Below are 15712 nucleotides of genomic sequence, written 5' to 3' on the forward strand. Positions count from 1 at the left end.
TCAAATTTCTGCTCTAAGTCAGCCTCTGCCAAGGCCCCCCAGCCTTCCCCACCGCGGAGCCGGCCTTCCTTCTTCCCCACCACACGCCCAACCAGGCCCGCCTCCACGCCCGGCCCGATTCTAGTACCTGCACGTCCTCGTTGCGGAGCTCGTCAATTAAAACCGCAATCGGATACAGCGAATCGTCTCCATCTCCTCCCGCTGCCCCCGGGCCGGTCCCGGGCCCCGCTGCGCCCGCCATGTTCTTTCTCCTCCGGCTCCTCGCCGACGCCGCCCGCCCCGCGCCCAGGCCCCGCCCCGCGCCCAGGCCCCGCCCCGCGCCCAGGCCCCGCCCCGCGCCCAGGCCCCGCCCCGCGCCCAGGCCCCGCCCCGCGCCCAGGCCCCGCCCCGCGCCCAGGCCCCGCCCCGCGCCCAGGCCCCGCCCCGCGCCCAGGCCCCGCCCCGCGCCCAGGCCGTCAGAACTAAGGCCCAAGCTCCCACTCTGCGGAGGCGGGGGTGCAGAGGCTCGGCCAGGGTGATGGAGGTACCCGCCCGGACCCCGCTGCGCGAGGTGTACGTTTAAACTCCAGAAGGGTGGGCTGAGAAAGCGCATGGAGCCCCCGCATCCTTTACGCAGCCAAAAGAAACAGGGGCAAGAATTCACTTTGCTCATGGTGGACTGAAGGGGTCAGGGACCTACCTGAGTGATGCGAGCTCTGCTCCTAGGACTCGGGCACACCAAAGAGGATGCCCAAGGCCAGAAGGAAAACAGATTTAGCGCCTCCCCTGACTTCATCCTGGCTCTGAGCCACCGGGTCTCCAGCCCTAATTTCCCCCCGCTAGCCTCAAGCTTCCACAGAACCCCTCCACCTCTTCCTCTGGCCTGTGAGCCAGAATTGTATCTGGCTCCTGCTCCGTAAGACAAATAACGCGGGCGGTGAGAGAAAATGAACACTGCTGTCCAAACTCCCCAGTCAATATTTTTTCCGCTTTTTCCATGCAAGCTGTTAAAAACATGCTGCTCTCTTGTTTTTGTGTTTCTTTTCAGTTTGGTACTGGAATGGTGCCTTCTGTTGTTTTTTCTTCCTCCCTCTTTTAGGTCTTTAGCATGCTAGAAGTACAACAATCAAGCAAAACTAGGACAAGCTTTAATCCTTCCAAACTGGGTGGAGTGGCTACTTTGCTTGTACAAGAAAGGCTAAACTGGCCTCCCTAGAACTCCCAGAGTCCTCAAAGGCACCAGGAGGAGGATGTGAGGGTACTAGAGTTTCTTACAAAACTTAATGGAAAGTTTTCCTTTACCCTTCTGAGGGAAGCACAGAAACACCCCCCCTTTTTTGTTCATTTTGGACTATAATTTAAGCGGCTTAGAGTGATAAACTACATATGGTTAACATAAGCTCGGAAATGGTAATGGCAGGTCTGATGAATGAAAACATAAAATTATCAATGAACACAATTTGGGAGACTTTTTTTTTTCAAAGATTTTATTTATTTATTTGACAGAGATCACAAGTAGGCAGAGAGAGAGGAAGGGAAGCAGGCCCGCTGCTGAGCAGAGAGCCCAATGTGGGACTCAATCCCAGGACCCTGAGATCATGACCTGAGCCGAACGAAGGCAGCAGCTTAACCCACTGAGCCACCCAGGCGCCCCGGGAGACTTTTTTTTTTTTTTTTAAACACTGCGTTCGTCAGAGTAAACACAGTAGATAGAGACTTGGATAGGAGTGAAAGTTTGGGCACCAATGGACTTGAACAGTAGCTCTCAAATTAAGTCTGTGGATGTATTCTGTAGGGCTTCCATTTGGTTTTCATTTTGGTTATAATTTTTAGATTTATATAAGCATATCCTGGACTATTTGGCTGACCACTTTATAACCAGTATTGCAGCCCTATTTCAAAACTTAGGTTCACATGTGTGTTCCACTGTTACTTTTACACCCTTCTAGGATAATGAGAAAAGAACAGAGGTGGATTTAAAATGAAAATGGTGTTTTCATGCCCAAAATGAAAGCCAAATGACACCATGGAAATGTACTGTGGCAACATTTCCAACAGAGGAGTAGTGAGAAAACAGGTGTTATAGGTCACTTGGTGGCACAGGCACATTTGCCTCAAAAGAAACTGAGTGTTCACGGGCAACACCTGAGTCACAATACATGGGATAATTCTGTCTCCTGTGTATCTGATTTGTAGATTTTGGGCTTTTAGTGTATAAGAACTATATATAAAAAAAATCATATTCCTACTTTAAATGTTAAAGTTTAAGTAACATTGTAATAAAAATCATTTAAGTTGGGGGCGCCTGGGTGGCTCAGCTGGTTGAGCGTCTGCCTTCCACTCAGGTCATGATCCCAGGGTCCTGGAATCGAGCCTTGAGTTGGGCTCCCCACTCGTTAGGGGGACTGCTTCTCCCTCTCCTTCCTGCTCATGCTCTCTCTGTCACTATCTCTGTTTCTCTCTTTCAAATGAGTAAATAAATAATCTCAGTTGCCTGAGAGTTTTCACGATTTTTTGTTCCTTTAGAAATGGATCCAAATACCATTCAAGTTGAAAAAAGGGCCAAGAGGTTTTTGGATTTTGTACCTTACCAGTTAGAAGATCGGAGGGTGTTCCTATTGGCATGGTTGGGGGTGGGGAGGGGCGGAATCTGTTCCCTTATACTTGATGTAAAAAGTCTTCAGAAACGGTGGAGGAAGCAAGCAGAGAGAGAAGCACATTTAGTTCCACACATGTCATCATCTACATGTTAGCTCAAGCTTAGATGACCTCATTCTGAACAAAAATTAGCACACTGATTAAACCCGAGCTATTTTGTTTAAAACTCAGATATGCTTTCCTTACCCAAGCACAATGAATTAGATACCTAAGAAATAACTATGATTAAATATGAAATCACAAAGCTGAAAAAAATAGGTGCCAAAAAATTGCCTGGTTTAGAGTCATCAATTCAAGACTTCAATTCCCACCTCTGTCTCTGACTCACCGTGACCTGCCTCTTCCTATGCCTCAATCCCACCTCCCACCCCCGCACCCCCAATAAAACGGAGTTAACCACCTCTGGGTCCCTCTCTAGTTACTGTGATGATGTGAGAACAGAACATGTAGTAAACATGGAGATGCTAATAAATCCTTCAATAAAGAAAGTCATTAAAACAGGCTCCAGCAGAAAAGACTATTTCAAAAACTGGGCCAAACGGAAACTGGAACAAAGTCTAAGTCTTTCGGGGAGTATGGTCCACAGACTATCTGAATCACCTCAGATGCATGTGAAAAAAACGCATATTCCTGGCTTGCACCCCAAATCCACTGAATCAGAACCCCTGAGAGTAGGGCGGGGCACTTGACTGTGTGCCCTCGTGATTCTAACGCACAAAGATATTCCAAAGTCACAGATTCTAAAACATCTGAAAAAAACTATTTCCATGTCAACAAGCAGCTGTCCAGGAAGAGTCTGAAAAGAGTTTTGGAGGCCGTCTCTTGTCCAGAAAAAGCAAATGACAGCGACAACTGCTTATTGATGAGCAATTCTGTCCCTATTGGCTACAGTTTTTACCGGATTGAACGGATCCCTCTTCTGCTTGACTCCTGGAATACAGCTAAGCACAACAAATACAGCCCTGGGGTTCTGAGCTGTGGCCACATCCTCTCTATTCTGCCTCTGGTCTCCCCTCCATGTTTTCCCCTGCCCCACCTTGTGCACCACCACCCCACCACCCCGCCAACAGATACACACACACACCACGAAACTAAATGACCAGGGAGTGCCAGAAGCAGCAGTTAAGATTTAGCTAAGGTTTAAAGCAACACCTGGGAAACAGCGTGACATCTTCAGCACAGAAACACTGGGCTCTGACACTCACATGCAGTTCACACATCTAGTGAGTCAAGGGAAGACAGGGTCAGAGTTGCCCCATTCCTGTCACACGAAGCATCAAGAATTCAGAGAAGCACAAGCAGATGGGATGAACAGACATCACCTCTTAGGGCTTGTAACAGCTCCCAACGTCACAGGAGAGAAGGGTCAGTCCTGAGGAAGTCTGAAGGACATCACAGTCATGCTCTCCAGCCTCCTGCCTCATTGACCCAGCTCGCATCTTCCTCACCATCCGCTGGGCTTTACAGAATAAATGCTCATTCAAGCTGATCTGCTTCAGAGCACCCCCCTGGAAGAGAAGGCCGAGTGCAAGACAAAGACCCAGGTGGTTCTCTCATCTCTCAAGGCAGACCCACAAGTGTCCTCCCATTGAAAAGGCGGTCAAGAAATGGTAGATAATAATGAAGTGGTAGTTGGTCCAGTTCACACACAGGAAACCTGAGACACACACAGGCATTTTCCAACTATCTTCATTTAGCAAGATGACCCTGGCAAACAGATTCCCAGGTCTGTTCTTAATCCATTGCAAAGCAGTAATTATCACCACTGCATTAATGAAATTTTGAATTTATATTTATACAAAAACTGTCTTAATCCTGTGGAACTTGAGTATTTTCACCTCAAATTTTTAATTGCATTTTTACATCTGGGAATACTTGACAAAGAAGAGGCTTTGCCTGGAGTCACACAATGAGTCACCATGCATGAAGAAGCTGGGAAACTCCTCATCATGGATTATTATCACTCCTAGTCTCAACCTCTAACTCCACGCCAGTTTATCACTACATATAAAAAAAGGTTTTGGATTTCCAGAGCACAACTTCTCTTGAATTCTTGAGACGAGCAAATACAGGAAATGGGACAGCCAGTTCTGATTCAGGGCAATATACAGAGCAGTTAAAATAGGGGTATGTGTAGGCCCAGTTAGTTAAGCATCTGACTCTTGATCTCAGGGTCATGAGTTCCAGCCCCACACTGGGCTCCAGGCTGGGCATGGAGACTACTTCAAAAAAAAAAAAAAAAGTATACATTGAAATCAGGAAGACCCAGACTGACATCCCACCTCTGTCAATTACTAGTCATGTGACTTTGGACAAATAACTTACCCTTTCTGAATCTTGGTTTTTACATCTATAGCATAGAGTGGTACAGTTTACCTCATGTGGTTGTTAAGATTAAATAATATATTTATAGTGCTGCAATTAGTACCTGACAAGAGTAAGCCCTCAAATATTTCCATTAATAGTTACCTGCTGAGGAAGTAGAAGCAGGAAAGAAAACATTCCCATCTACTGAGTTCTAGCAACAGAGGGCCAGTATGAAAAGATGAAAGGAGTAGAAATGACTTAGAGAAGACTTAACTCAAGGCCTTCAGAAGGTTTTCTCATTGGTGAAAAACTAGGGGCAAATCTTTGCTGAGGTCTTTTGGGGTTCTTATGAGAAATAAGATCCATAAAGGGAAGTGCTTTGTAAAGGAAAAGAGCTACACAAATGTTAGAGGTTACTGAGCGGCGGGTGCTCACTGAACTGGTGCCCACAACAAACAAAAGAAGAGAACATCTAGAGAGAGACCTGTGCTCACCGTGAGCAGGCCCCCAACTCTGCAAGAACAGCAGCCAGAATGACTGAGTACTTCCTCTAACTTCAAGGGCATATTTAAGCTACAACAGACCTGGAGATCAAACAGGCATGGTGACCTTTCTCAAAAGTCTTAGGCGTGGGGCGCCTGGGTGGCTCAGTGGGTTAAGCCACTGCCTTCGGCTCGGGTCATGATCTCAGGGTCCTGGGATCGAGTCCCGCATCAGGCTCTCTGCTCAGCAGGGAGCCTGCTTCCCTCTCTCCCTCTCTCTGCCTGCCTCTCCATCTACTTGTGATTTCTCTCTGTCAAATAAATAAATAAAATCTTTAAAAAAAAAAAAAGTCTTAGGCGTTTGAGTTCTATTATGGGCTCTGACATTCTTAGGACAGACCCCTGGTTATCCCTGTACACAGCTTAACAAAAACCTTTTGTTACAAAACAAACAAAAACAAACCCCCTTTGTTACAGTGTTAAATGAAAAAGCAAGGTACACAGTGTTACTGAGGTTGTGGGGTTTAACTTAAGCTGAAAATGCTCAGAAATAATAGATCACTCCTAAACAGGTAGTATTAAAATATTTTAAGATTAAAAGAGAGAGAAAGTGCCAGAAGAGTGTACCTAGTATCCTACTACTTATTAAAGTAGAATACACTCACATGCGCTTGTGTAAGCATAAAAAAAGGGGGGGGGGTTTCTAGAACACACATAAGCACATTGGTTGGTTATGGGAAGATAACAGGGTACCTGGGGAACAGGATGGAAGGGAGATTTTTCCATGTTCAATATATCCACTTGAACTTTTGTTTTTTACTATATACTATATTCTAGATTCTACATGAATTTCACCCATTTTTCTGCCTTTTATCTGTTTCAGGATGCAATCTAGGATACCAATATCCAGGGGATTTATGCTTTTTGAATCATGAACCGTGAAAATTCTTATGCATTCAAACAAACCAGCCTTTTAGCTCTTGGTTAGTTACCACATTGTAGACAAGATTCTGCCTCCCCTGGCTGGTCTTCCCCATGGCATCCATAAATATGGATAATAGACCACTCCTGCCAGCTGCTTCCTTCTAGCCCTCGATGTCCACAGAGTCCACATTTCCTTCTTTCTTATTTTATAGGCCTCTATTTCACCTGTCTTACACTAGCCACAGCCAACATAAGTAATGGCTTTCAGCGTGCAGGCACACTGTGCACAGGTTCCAACTAGACAGAGGTTTGATTTAGCAAAACACAGATTACTTAAAATGTTCCTTGTACCCTGAAAGATTTTTCATGTACGGTTCCCTGAAGATGGTTATCTTCTCCCACTGTCTTTCCTGATCTGCCTAGCAAATTAGGAAAAAGGTCGGAGGAGTAAGAAAGAACCAATACCAAGGCCCCTAGACATGCCACTCATATCTCAGCAGAAATTCAGCTGGGACTATAATCAGAAACCGGAATTTTCACTAACTTCTAGGACTTCAGGAAATCAGCTCCCTTTCTGATCTAGCTGTGTGATTAAAATTAGCTGGGCCACACACTGTTCTAAAAAAGCCCCTAGAAAGACTGACTCTGTTATCTGTGTAGTCTTACTTAAACAACCTCCAGCCTATGGTTCCTGAAGGCAGATTAAGAAGGTGGTAAAAAGACTTAAATGACTTTGACTAGGTCCTGTTCTTATCTCTGCCTGTCTAATCATTCCAGATACCTCAACATAATATGCAAAAAAGGAGCTCAAGGACTACGTACTACAAAAAGGTCTTGAAATAGGGAGTAGGAAGTCATGGTTAAGAGAGAGCCCTGGAGTCAGAATGCCTGGCTGGGTTTGAATCCCGGCTTCCTACCTAGGTGATCTTGGGCAAAATGTGTAATAGCTCTTAGCATCCAGTTTAAGAAGAGGATAATAACAGTAATCAAACTCACAAGGTTGGTGTAAGAATTATATGAGAAAAAAAGCCACTCCAAACACTCCCGCAAGCTTAAATGCTTTCTAGATGTTAGCTACCATTCATATTATTTCTCTAAAGAGCTAATCTGACAATCCAGAGGGTGTAAAAAAGAAAAAAGTAAAGGATGGGGCACCTGGGTGGCTCAGTGGGTTAAGCCTCTGCCTTCAGCCCAGGTCATGATCTCAGGGTTCTGGGATTGAGCCCCACATCAGGCTCTCTGCTCAACAGGGAACCTGCTTCCCCTTCTCTCTCTGCCTGCCTCTCTGCCTGCTTGTGATCTCTCTGTCAAATAAATAAAATCTTAAAAAAAAAAAAGGAAAGGAAGACAAAAACACACCTAAAACTCCCGAACCCAAACCCCACGCTCGCTTTGATAGCACCCATTCTAAAATTGGACCAATACAGAGATTAGCATGGCCTTTCCCAAGAATGACCCATGAATTCGTAAAGCATTCCATAACTTAAAAAAAGAAAAGAAAAAAGAAACCAACAATACATTCCCCATAAAGTTCTAAGATTGAGTTCCAAAGCTGGTATCTATCAGATTTCACACAGATAAAGAAGGAAATCTCCTATATCAAAGAGCTGAACTTGTCTGGTCCTCAAGGCCTGTCTGTGGATAACCTACACTTTTAAAAGTAAATGTTCTGCAAATGTTTGCTTTTCATCCCATGCCCTGAACAGGAGGAGCTATAGGAGGTATCCTAAGGCCATTACTTTACAAGGGGTGCAGCCCCTGCTAAGCACTAATATTTTCCTTTGAGCTACTGTGCTGGGGGTAAAGCGATTGCATCTGATGGAGGGGAGCACCCTGCCCATTCACATATCCTTTGCGTTGCCCTCTGACAATATCAGTGAGTAGAGGCAAAGTCAAGATTGTGTTTAGGGGGTGCCTGGGTGGCTCAGTGGGTTAAAGCCTCTGCCTTTGAAGAGGGTCATGATCCCTGGGTCCTGGGATCGAGCCCCGCACTGGGCTCTCTGCTCAGCGGGGAGCCTGCTTCCTCCTCTCTCTCCCTGCCTCTGCCTACTTGTAGATCTCTGTCTGTCAAATAAATAAATAAAATCTTTAAAAAAAAAAAAAAAAGATTGTGTTTAGGATGCCCTTTGCTCATGTTTGGAAACTTGACAACGGGCAAACAGCAGGTAATTGCGACTGAAAGTAGCTGCGGATGCTGTCCACCATCAACCAAAAACGTGCCTTTTGTTACCTATGAATTCCACTGAAGTCATGTTAAAGAGAACTGAAATTAACTGAAAAGAAATTTTTGCAATTACAACAACATAACAGTGCAATGTAGGGATACAGATTCTAAAGAAATGTAGCTCAGATATTTCCATTTACACTGAAATTTATATACCAAGAATATAGCAAATACTGAAAAAATCAGCTTCCTTAAAGAAAAGGAGCTGTGAAATTTCCAGTGAGAATGGGCTGCCCTCTGCTGGGCACTTTGGGAAGTCTCCACCAGGGCTGTCGCAACAAGTTTTCAGAAACAGTGATACTTGGAAGTAAAACAAAAACAACCCCCCCCCCCCCAAAAAAAGCCACAAAAAACCATAGCAACAAACTTAAACTTTGGTGTTATTTTTTAGACTATCTCCAGTAATCACAGACTGTGCAAACACAATTACAGAAAAGGCCCAAGGGAAGGGGAAGGGGATACTTTAAAAAACAAAAAACAAAAAAACGCCCAAGATTCTTTCATAAATGTAGCACTGTAATACCAGCCGCTTTTGCTACAGAACTCCACAAATATTTTACTGGTAAGAAATAAAAGAGTGAGAATATATTCTCGGAAATGCCCAGGAGGCTGAGAGAGGTTTTGTTAATAGAAGCAAGAGAGAAGCAAGGCCAACGGCGGAAGGACACATGGAGTTTTCTTGTTGGTTGAGTGCACACACTTCAGGTCACTTCTCTCAAAATGAGATTAACCTTTGCTCTCGTGTCTGTGTGTGCATGGCGGGGGTAGGAGGGTTAGCAGCAGCTCCAGAGGGACTCAGTCGCAAACCAGGGGCACAGCAACCAAGGGGAGGTCTTCACTGCCTGTGTCCCAGAGTGGGGGGTATGTATAAGATCTATGAAGCAGGCTCACCACCCGCCTACACTTGTTTCATTCCACTCACAAAAGCCACAGGCTCTTACCTGAGCAGACCAAGTAGTGCTGGTCGACAGGGTTTGAACTGGAAGGCCAGGCAGCCTTCCTCAAGGTTGGCTCCCCCTGCTCCAACACACTCCTCCTAAGCCATCAGTAAAATGGCACTTGAATGGGTCTGAAATTGCCAAAATGGGTCATTTCTCTTTTCCAGATGTGTTGCCACTCACATGTGCTGAAAGGATCAGAGGGAAGAGAACTACAGGAAATCATTAACATCCATTAGTGTCCATCAGTACCATATTAGTTAATTGTTTCCCAGAAACCAGGGCCCAGAGAGAATGGGTAATAAGGGCAGGTAAGGTTTGAGAGGCAGTTAAAAAAAAAAAAAAAAAAGAAAGTGGGGTTGGGAGGATGGCCAGAGGTGTGGACGGAAGCCTGCATGCATAGCCGGGGACTGTAACTAGAAAAGAACACCGAACACTTTGCCTACTCAATTACCTTGGATCTCTGGAGTGACCATTTGCCTTCCAATCTGCAACGGCAATAGCAATGGATAGAAAATCACATAAAAAGTCTGCTGTTGTTTTTAGTGATGCCAGGGCCCATCTGCGACCACTAATCCAGAATTCCTTGGGGGACCCAAGCAGACAGCGGCAGTTTTGTAAAGGGTCTCCAGGCAAGTCTGCCACGCAGCTCTGCCTGAGAATCACCGCTGTACCGTCACGTCCTCTCCAGCACTGAGGGTGACGCCGCCGAGGCAGAGAGCAAGCAGCCCCGAGAGCACGCCCTCCTCACTCGGCAAGCTGAGGTTCAAGACTTAAAACAGTAACTATAGGACAACGGCAGCCGTTGCCAAACACCAGTTCTGCAGGTCAGTGGAGGTCCAAGAGAACCCTCCTATGGTGACGGCTGGAACCTGTGTTGTAAGTCTGTGAAAAACCCTGGGCAGAATACATTTTAATTCACACACTGGAACCATTGAGAGTCAGCAGTTCACACTTTCATCTCCAGGCATGTTATCACACAACAAGCATCCCAGAAACCAGGAGAAAAAATAAAAAGAAAAAGAAAACAGGAACAAAGAGAAAACACTACTACGCTTAAGTATTTTATGAAGACACTTATGAAGGGTCACTTAAAGCCATTTTTTTTAATGCACCTACACAGGTAGCATTATTTAATCCAATTTTTAATTTCATCATGAGCTATTTACGTGAAGAAGATACAACAGGAACTCCCAGTCTGTGTCGCTACAATTCTGTAACTTCATACTCCATCTCAATTTGCCTTGTTTTGTTTATCAAATCCATGACTTATGATTTGTTTCCATGTCAGGTCTATGTTAAACTCCACAGCTGACGAGAGCCTAAACAGCCTTCAGTTTGAAAAAAAAAAAAAAAAAAAAAAATACCCGCTACCTTGGTATTATTGAATTTGAACGGATCCCTTACAAAGCTACCCTGCAGGCAGACTTCCCTTTCCAAGCACGCCTGATAGGAATGGAGCACTCCTTCACACCTGGAGGGGAAGCCATCTGGCCCAAACTCATTCAGAAGGTCTCCTGAGCTAAGTCTGACAGTCCAAAATCAAATAACAATAGAAATATTCAATAAAGGTACCAAATCTCTTTTTAGAGGCAATCTGGGGAATCTGCCTTAGTGTGAAAGTCTGTGTGTGCTCCAGGAGAATTCCTAAAACACACACAGTATAGAGCCACATTCACACCTTTCAAACTGCCCTTGGAATACCAGAGGACTTACAACTTGCTATGTTTTCCCTGGTCTAAAAATCTGCCAAAGTGAAAGCAAAGCTGTGTATTAGTTTCAGGGTTTCTTCCTACATTTTTTTCCTCCTTTGTCAACAAACATGTACACTACCTAAATGTTCAGGGAACTGCATTGAGCTCTAGGAATACACACAAGTGTGACATGGGCTTTGCCACAGATGTGCCAGCGATGTTCCTGAGGGGCAGGTTTACAAGCATTCTGTGTCAAGGTCCCCTGCCGTTAGCAAAGACACTAGGTACTTGTGAGGGGTCAGGAAAGGAAGTAATCCTGTGGTCTAGAAGAGCTTCACAGACAAGAGACAGACTCAAGCTGGCCTTTCAAGTCCGAGTAACAGAAGAGAAGGATGACATTCTAGACAGAGAAAAATCAATTAAGTCTGTGGACTTCTCCCTCCTGGAATTATATTAATAAAGCACCCTTCTCTGAACTGACTTGACAGAAATAAAACAAACCAAGTTTTGTGGGCATTTTGGGTCCTACAGAAAGAAGACTGGTAATCAATAGTATAAAACCAGGTAACTACTAAGAGTTACTGGTCATAGGAACAAGGTATGGGAATGATATTAGCAATTCGTTCACAAAAAACCTTTTATTGCTCCTGACAACCCCCAAAGGGGGAAATTACCTACTAAATATTACCAGATCCACGCTTCTGTGAATGTGAAGACTGTCAGAGTCCAGAGATTTTCCATCCAAAAGCGTAGGGTGGACCCAGAAAGTATCACTTTTTAGGCACAACACTGACCCGCTGAATAATCGTCCCAATGCTCCCAATGCTTGGCTTTTCCACTAGTACAATAACACTAACCCTCATGGGCTTTCATAAACAGAGGCTTCTTCCTAGAGTTTTCTGAATAAACATCCCAGGCTATTTGGCCTAGCGTGGGGGGCAGGTCTATATGCTGAAGGGTCAGAATGGTGGAGATGGGAGGAGCTGAGTTTTAATCTCCACCAAAGATCTAAAACCTAGATGCAAAAGAGAAAATATCACCCTAAGAACAAGAAAATCAAATTGCCAAGATTTATTTAACTTTTTTCCTTTTACAGAAAATACAGGTATGTAATATAAACACTGACAAGTGAGATAAAGGACAGGGATCAGGAAGACAAATGAACTGGACAAGACTCTTGCTTCAACACTGCTCTGCTTCCTGATTTCATGTGCAGCATGAATTACATGGTCACATATAGCGGAAAAATTAAAGGTAACATTCACCTAGATTTACCAAAACAGCAGAGGGCCTCTGAAATCCAACAATGACACATAGAAGTCTGATCTGTTGCCAAAGGACAAAGCTAAGCCCACATTCATCTATCCATTTACTCGAGGCATTTCTTGTAGTAACTTAGGAATGTACACGTGCGCTTTAATAGGCTGCGGAGGCAAGCATGAAATTTTGCCTCTTTGCCCTCTTCAGAGAAAATAATTAAAACAGAGCTGCCAGACACGTAGATGACAGCATAATCACAGTGAATTATCTCAATAAATCCCATGAAACGCAACACAAGAAAGGACAGCGATTGGTGCTTTGCCCCAAGTCACTCCAGATCTAATGCTATAAAATCACATGCGGTTTTTAAGGCTCTTCCCCAGAAATCCAAACCAGGAAAAATGACCCAAACAAATGGTTGAGATCAAGAGCCATCTTGATTTACAAAATTCTGTTTCTAAACTTGATTTCAATGATAAAAGATTATGGGTTCCCATTTTCAATGATTATCCCAAGAGATTAAAGTGACTGATCGATCTTTCATCGCAGTATACTGGGTGATAGGCACACTTTGATGACAGAACACACTTTGAGTGAACTAGAACAGCATCTAGTTCACTCATGGGGCTCAGTTTCTTAAGATTTGGGGTTCAGATAAGGCTACTTAAAATCTAAAGATCAGGGGGACGCCTGGCTGACTCAGTCACATGACTCTTGATCACAGGGTTGTGAGTTTGAGTCCCACACAGAGATTACTAAGAAATAAACTCTAGAGATCAGCAAGCCCTGCAACTGCCAAGTACACCCACTCCCTCGCTCAGATCCCATAATCAAAGTTCTCAGAAGTAATCTGTGGTCCTTCATTTTTCAATACTCAACAACCTGGGGAGAAACGAGTGCCCCAGAGAGGCACGGTGAGCAGAGTTTTGGTAGCTCATGCTGAACACGGGTTCTCCAGAAGAGAAAGGCTTGTATGACCAGGTGTTTCAAAACTCTTTCCCAGGCAAATCTGGCCTCCCTGGTTGTTGAGATTGAGATTTTTGTTTAGTGTGGTTATATAACATCATATAAGAAATACTAATTTTTACAACAAAAAACATTCACCTTTACATCCTTTACCCACAGCATTTGGCACAGTGTTCCATCTATTGTGCTCACTAAAGATGGACCTAGAACAGAGGAAACCGAAACCTGGTCTTAAAAGGGGTAGGAACGGATATTCCCAAGGAATCCCTGGATCAATTGTGATCTTTTTTGTGCTCTATTACAGTAAGTTCTTACTCAGAAGGCTTTTTTTTTTTTTTTAACATGCAAGATGATAACATAGACCAGCACTGTATCACTCAGATCAGGAAAACAGCTACTCACCCTGGACCTCCATGATGGGGTTCATTTACTTCTGCATAAAGTAGAGGGCTTTAGCCCTTGTGAATGACAGTATGCTGTTCTGCAGGTAGGACAAGATTTTTCACCAAAAATTCCCTACCCTGGAGTCAGACTACAGATGCCAGTATTTGGCTCAGAAAGCATGGACCAAATACTAGGTTAAATGCCGGGAAACTTTAAAGCAGCAAGTGGGACCTTGGCATATCTTCACTCTCCAGTTACTGTTCTAAGCTGTCTACATGGAGTTCCTCTCCAATGCTTCAAACCCAGAAATTCCATTAGAGGGATACCAAGACTTGTTGTGTGGGAACTGGCCATTTCCTCCCCTATGACTTCTCCTCTCTTGGGATCAGTTCCTGTTGGAAAGCCCTTCTCCCTGAAAAATGAAAGATGAAACCTCTGGAAAATAGCTTTATCCTATATGCAGATACTAGACACAATTACCTTGAGGAAATAAGGCACCTAGAATAGGACCCCAGATGGCCTACATGGGAATCCAACTGATAGATCCTGTGGGGCTGCCAAGGAACAGGGCTTCCAAACACGGACACTACTTTCCTGCCACAGGCTGGGCTGCACGGTGGGGTGCTGCTGTGACGGACTGACAGGCACAGTGGAGGTTCTGAAGAACTCAAAGAAATACAGGTAAACGTCTTCCTTAAAATAGAAAGTTACATTATCTATCGGGTCTCTGGCCAACACCATCATTCTTCCAAGTGAGGTCTTCAGAGTCGAGAGAGGAAGTAGGAAGAGCACTAGGGGAGCAGTTAGGGGACCCAGGTTCCAGTCCTAGCTTTGTTACTGACTGGTCATGTGATCTTGGGCATGCCACTTGACCTTCCCCGTGCCCCCACCCCGAAGTCATTATCTGTAAAATGGGGATAAAACCACTTGCCTTGTCTGCCTCACACCATGATTGTGAGAACCAAATGAGATCATCTGGAAGTGCTTTGTATACTGTGTGTATAGTCACAGTATATACTCATTACATTTTAATCAGGTCTTTATCATTACCTATTTGACTAAAAGTGCCCCATGCAGAATGTGCTTTGCAATAGACAGACTCAAAAATCAGTGCTATAAATTCACACTGGCCTCTTCCACTAGGGTTGTGAAAAAAAGGGAAAGTCTTAATTTCCTCAGAAATGGCCTCAGAACACATTACTTAAAAATGTGAGGCCATCCAAACCTACCAAGTGATAGAATTAATTTTCTCCAAAAATGTCCTGTACAGTTGTGGCCTGGTCTGTGGATACCTTTCTACAGAGAAATCTTGAATTCAAGAAACTGCATGCTAAAACTTAAAGAAAACATAGTTACAGTTTGTTGTAAAGGAAATAAAATGAAAATAAGAGGCATCCTATATAACGAAATTAGGTTACAGTTCCTCAAATGGTTGCCTTTTTTCCTGAGATATCTCCAGGACGGGGTCCTAGTCCTGTGAAGTGCTTAAGAGAAGCTTAGTCTTGCACAAGGTGAGAAGGACATGTAGGTTGGCAATTAGGCTGTGCTCGTTTTCAGCACTAGGATTTGAACAAGGAATGCTAGGAGCTGCCAAACAGCTTTGGTGGAGAAAGTCCATATGGCCCAAAAGAGGCTTGCTAGTTCTCAGATGCCAGGCCAGAGTATGGAGAAGAGTTTAACGCGGCCATCCAGTTCTGGGATTTTCAATTCTTCCTGTAAGGTGGTTCTGCTCTCCTCCGGTCTAGTAAACAATTGAACAGAAGAAAAACAGTAAGATGTAGAGCAACATTATCTACCAGACTGTAGGGCCTTTTTCTGCCCAGCTGCAAAAAGTTTACATGCAGAACAGAGACACAGGCAAGACGTGAATGTGAATGACTCTGATCAGCCCAAAGC

The 15712-nt window shown here is 44.3% G+C and overlaps 2 protein-coding genes across 3 annotated transcripts in view; both read right to left on the reverse strand.

Annotated features, from left to right (window-relative positions):
* PPP2R1B (protein phosphatase 2 scaffold subunit Abeta) overlaps positions 1–297 on the reverse strand; it is a 35839-nt gene extending 35542 nt beyond the window's left edge. Inside the window, 1 exon segment of the mRNA XM_082684291.1 lies at positions 128–297. Within this exon segment, the coding sequence (XP_082540417.1) occupies positions 128–241 (114 nt within the window). The 5' untranslated portion in view covers positions 242–297.
* Positions 298–12262: 11965 nt separating this feature from the next.
* ALG9 (ALG9 alpha-1,2-mannosyltransferase) overlaps positions 12263–15712 on the reverse strand; it is a 96081-nt gene continuing 92631 nt past the window's right edge. For both annotated transcript variants that reach the window (XM_082684294.1, XM_082684295.1), the window contains exon 16: positions 12263–15557. In XM_082684294.1, coding sequence (XP_082540420.1) covers positions 15520–15557 — 38 coding nt within the window. In that variant the 3' untranslated portion in view covers positions 12263–15519. The remainder of the gene's footprint in view (positions 15558–15712) is intronic.

This window comes from Mustela nivalis (genome assembly GCF_964662115.1).
Source record: "Mustela nivalis genome assembly, chromosome: 9".
Taxonomy (NCBI): Eukaryota; Metazoa; Chordata; class Mammalia; order Carnivora; family Mustelidae; genus Mustela; species Mustela nivalis.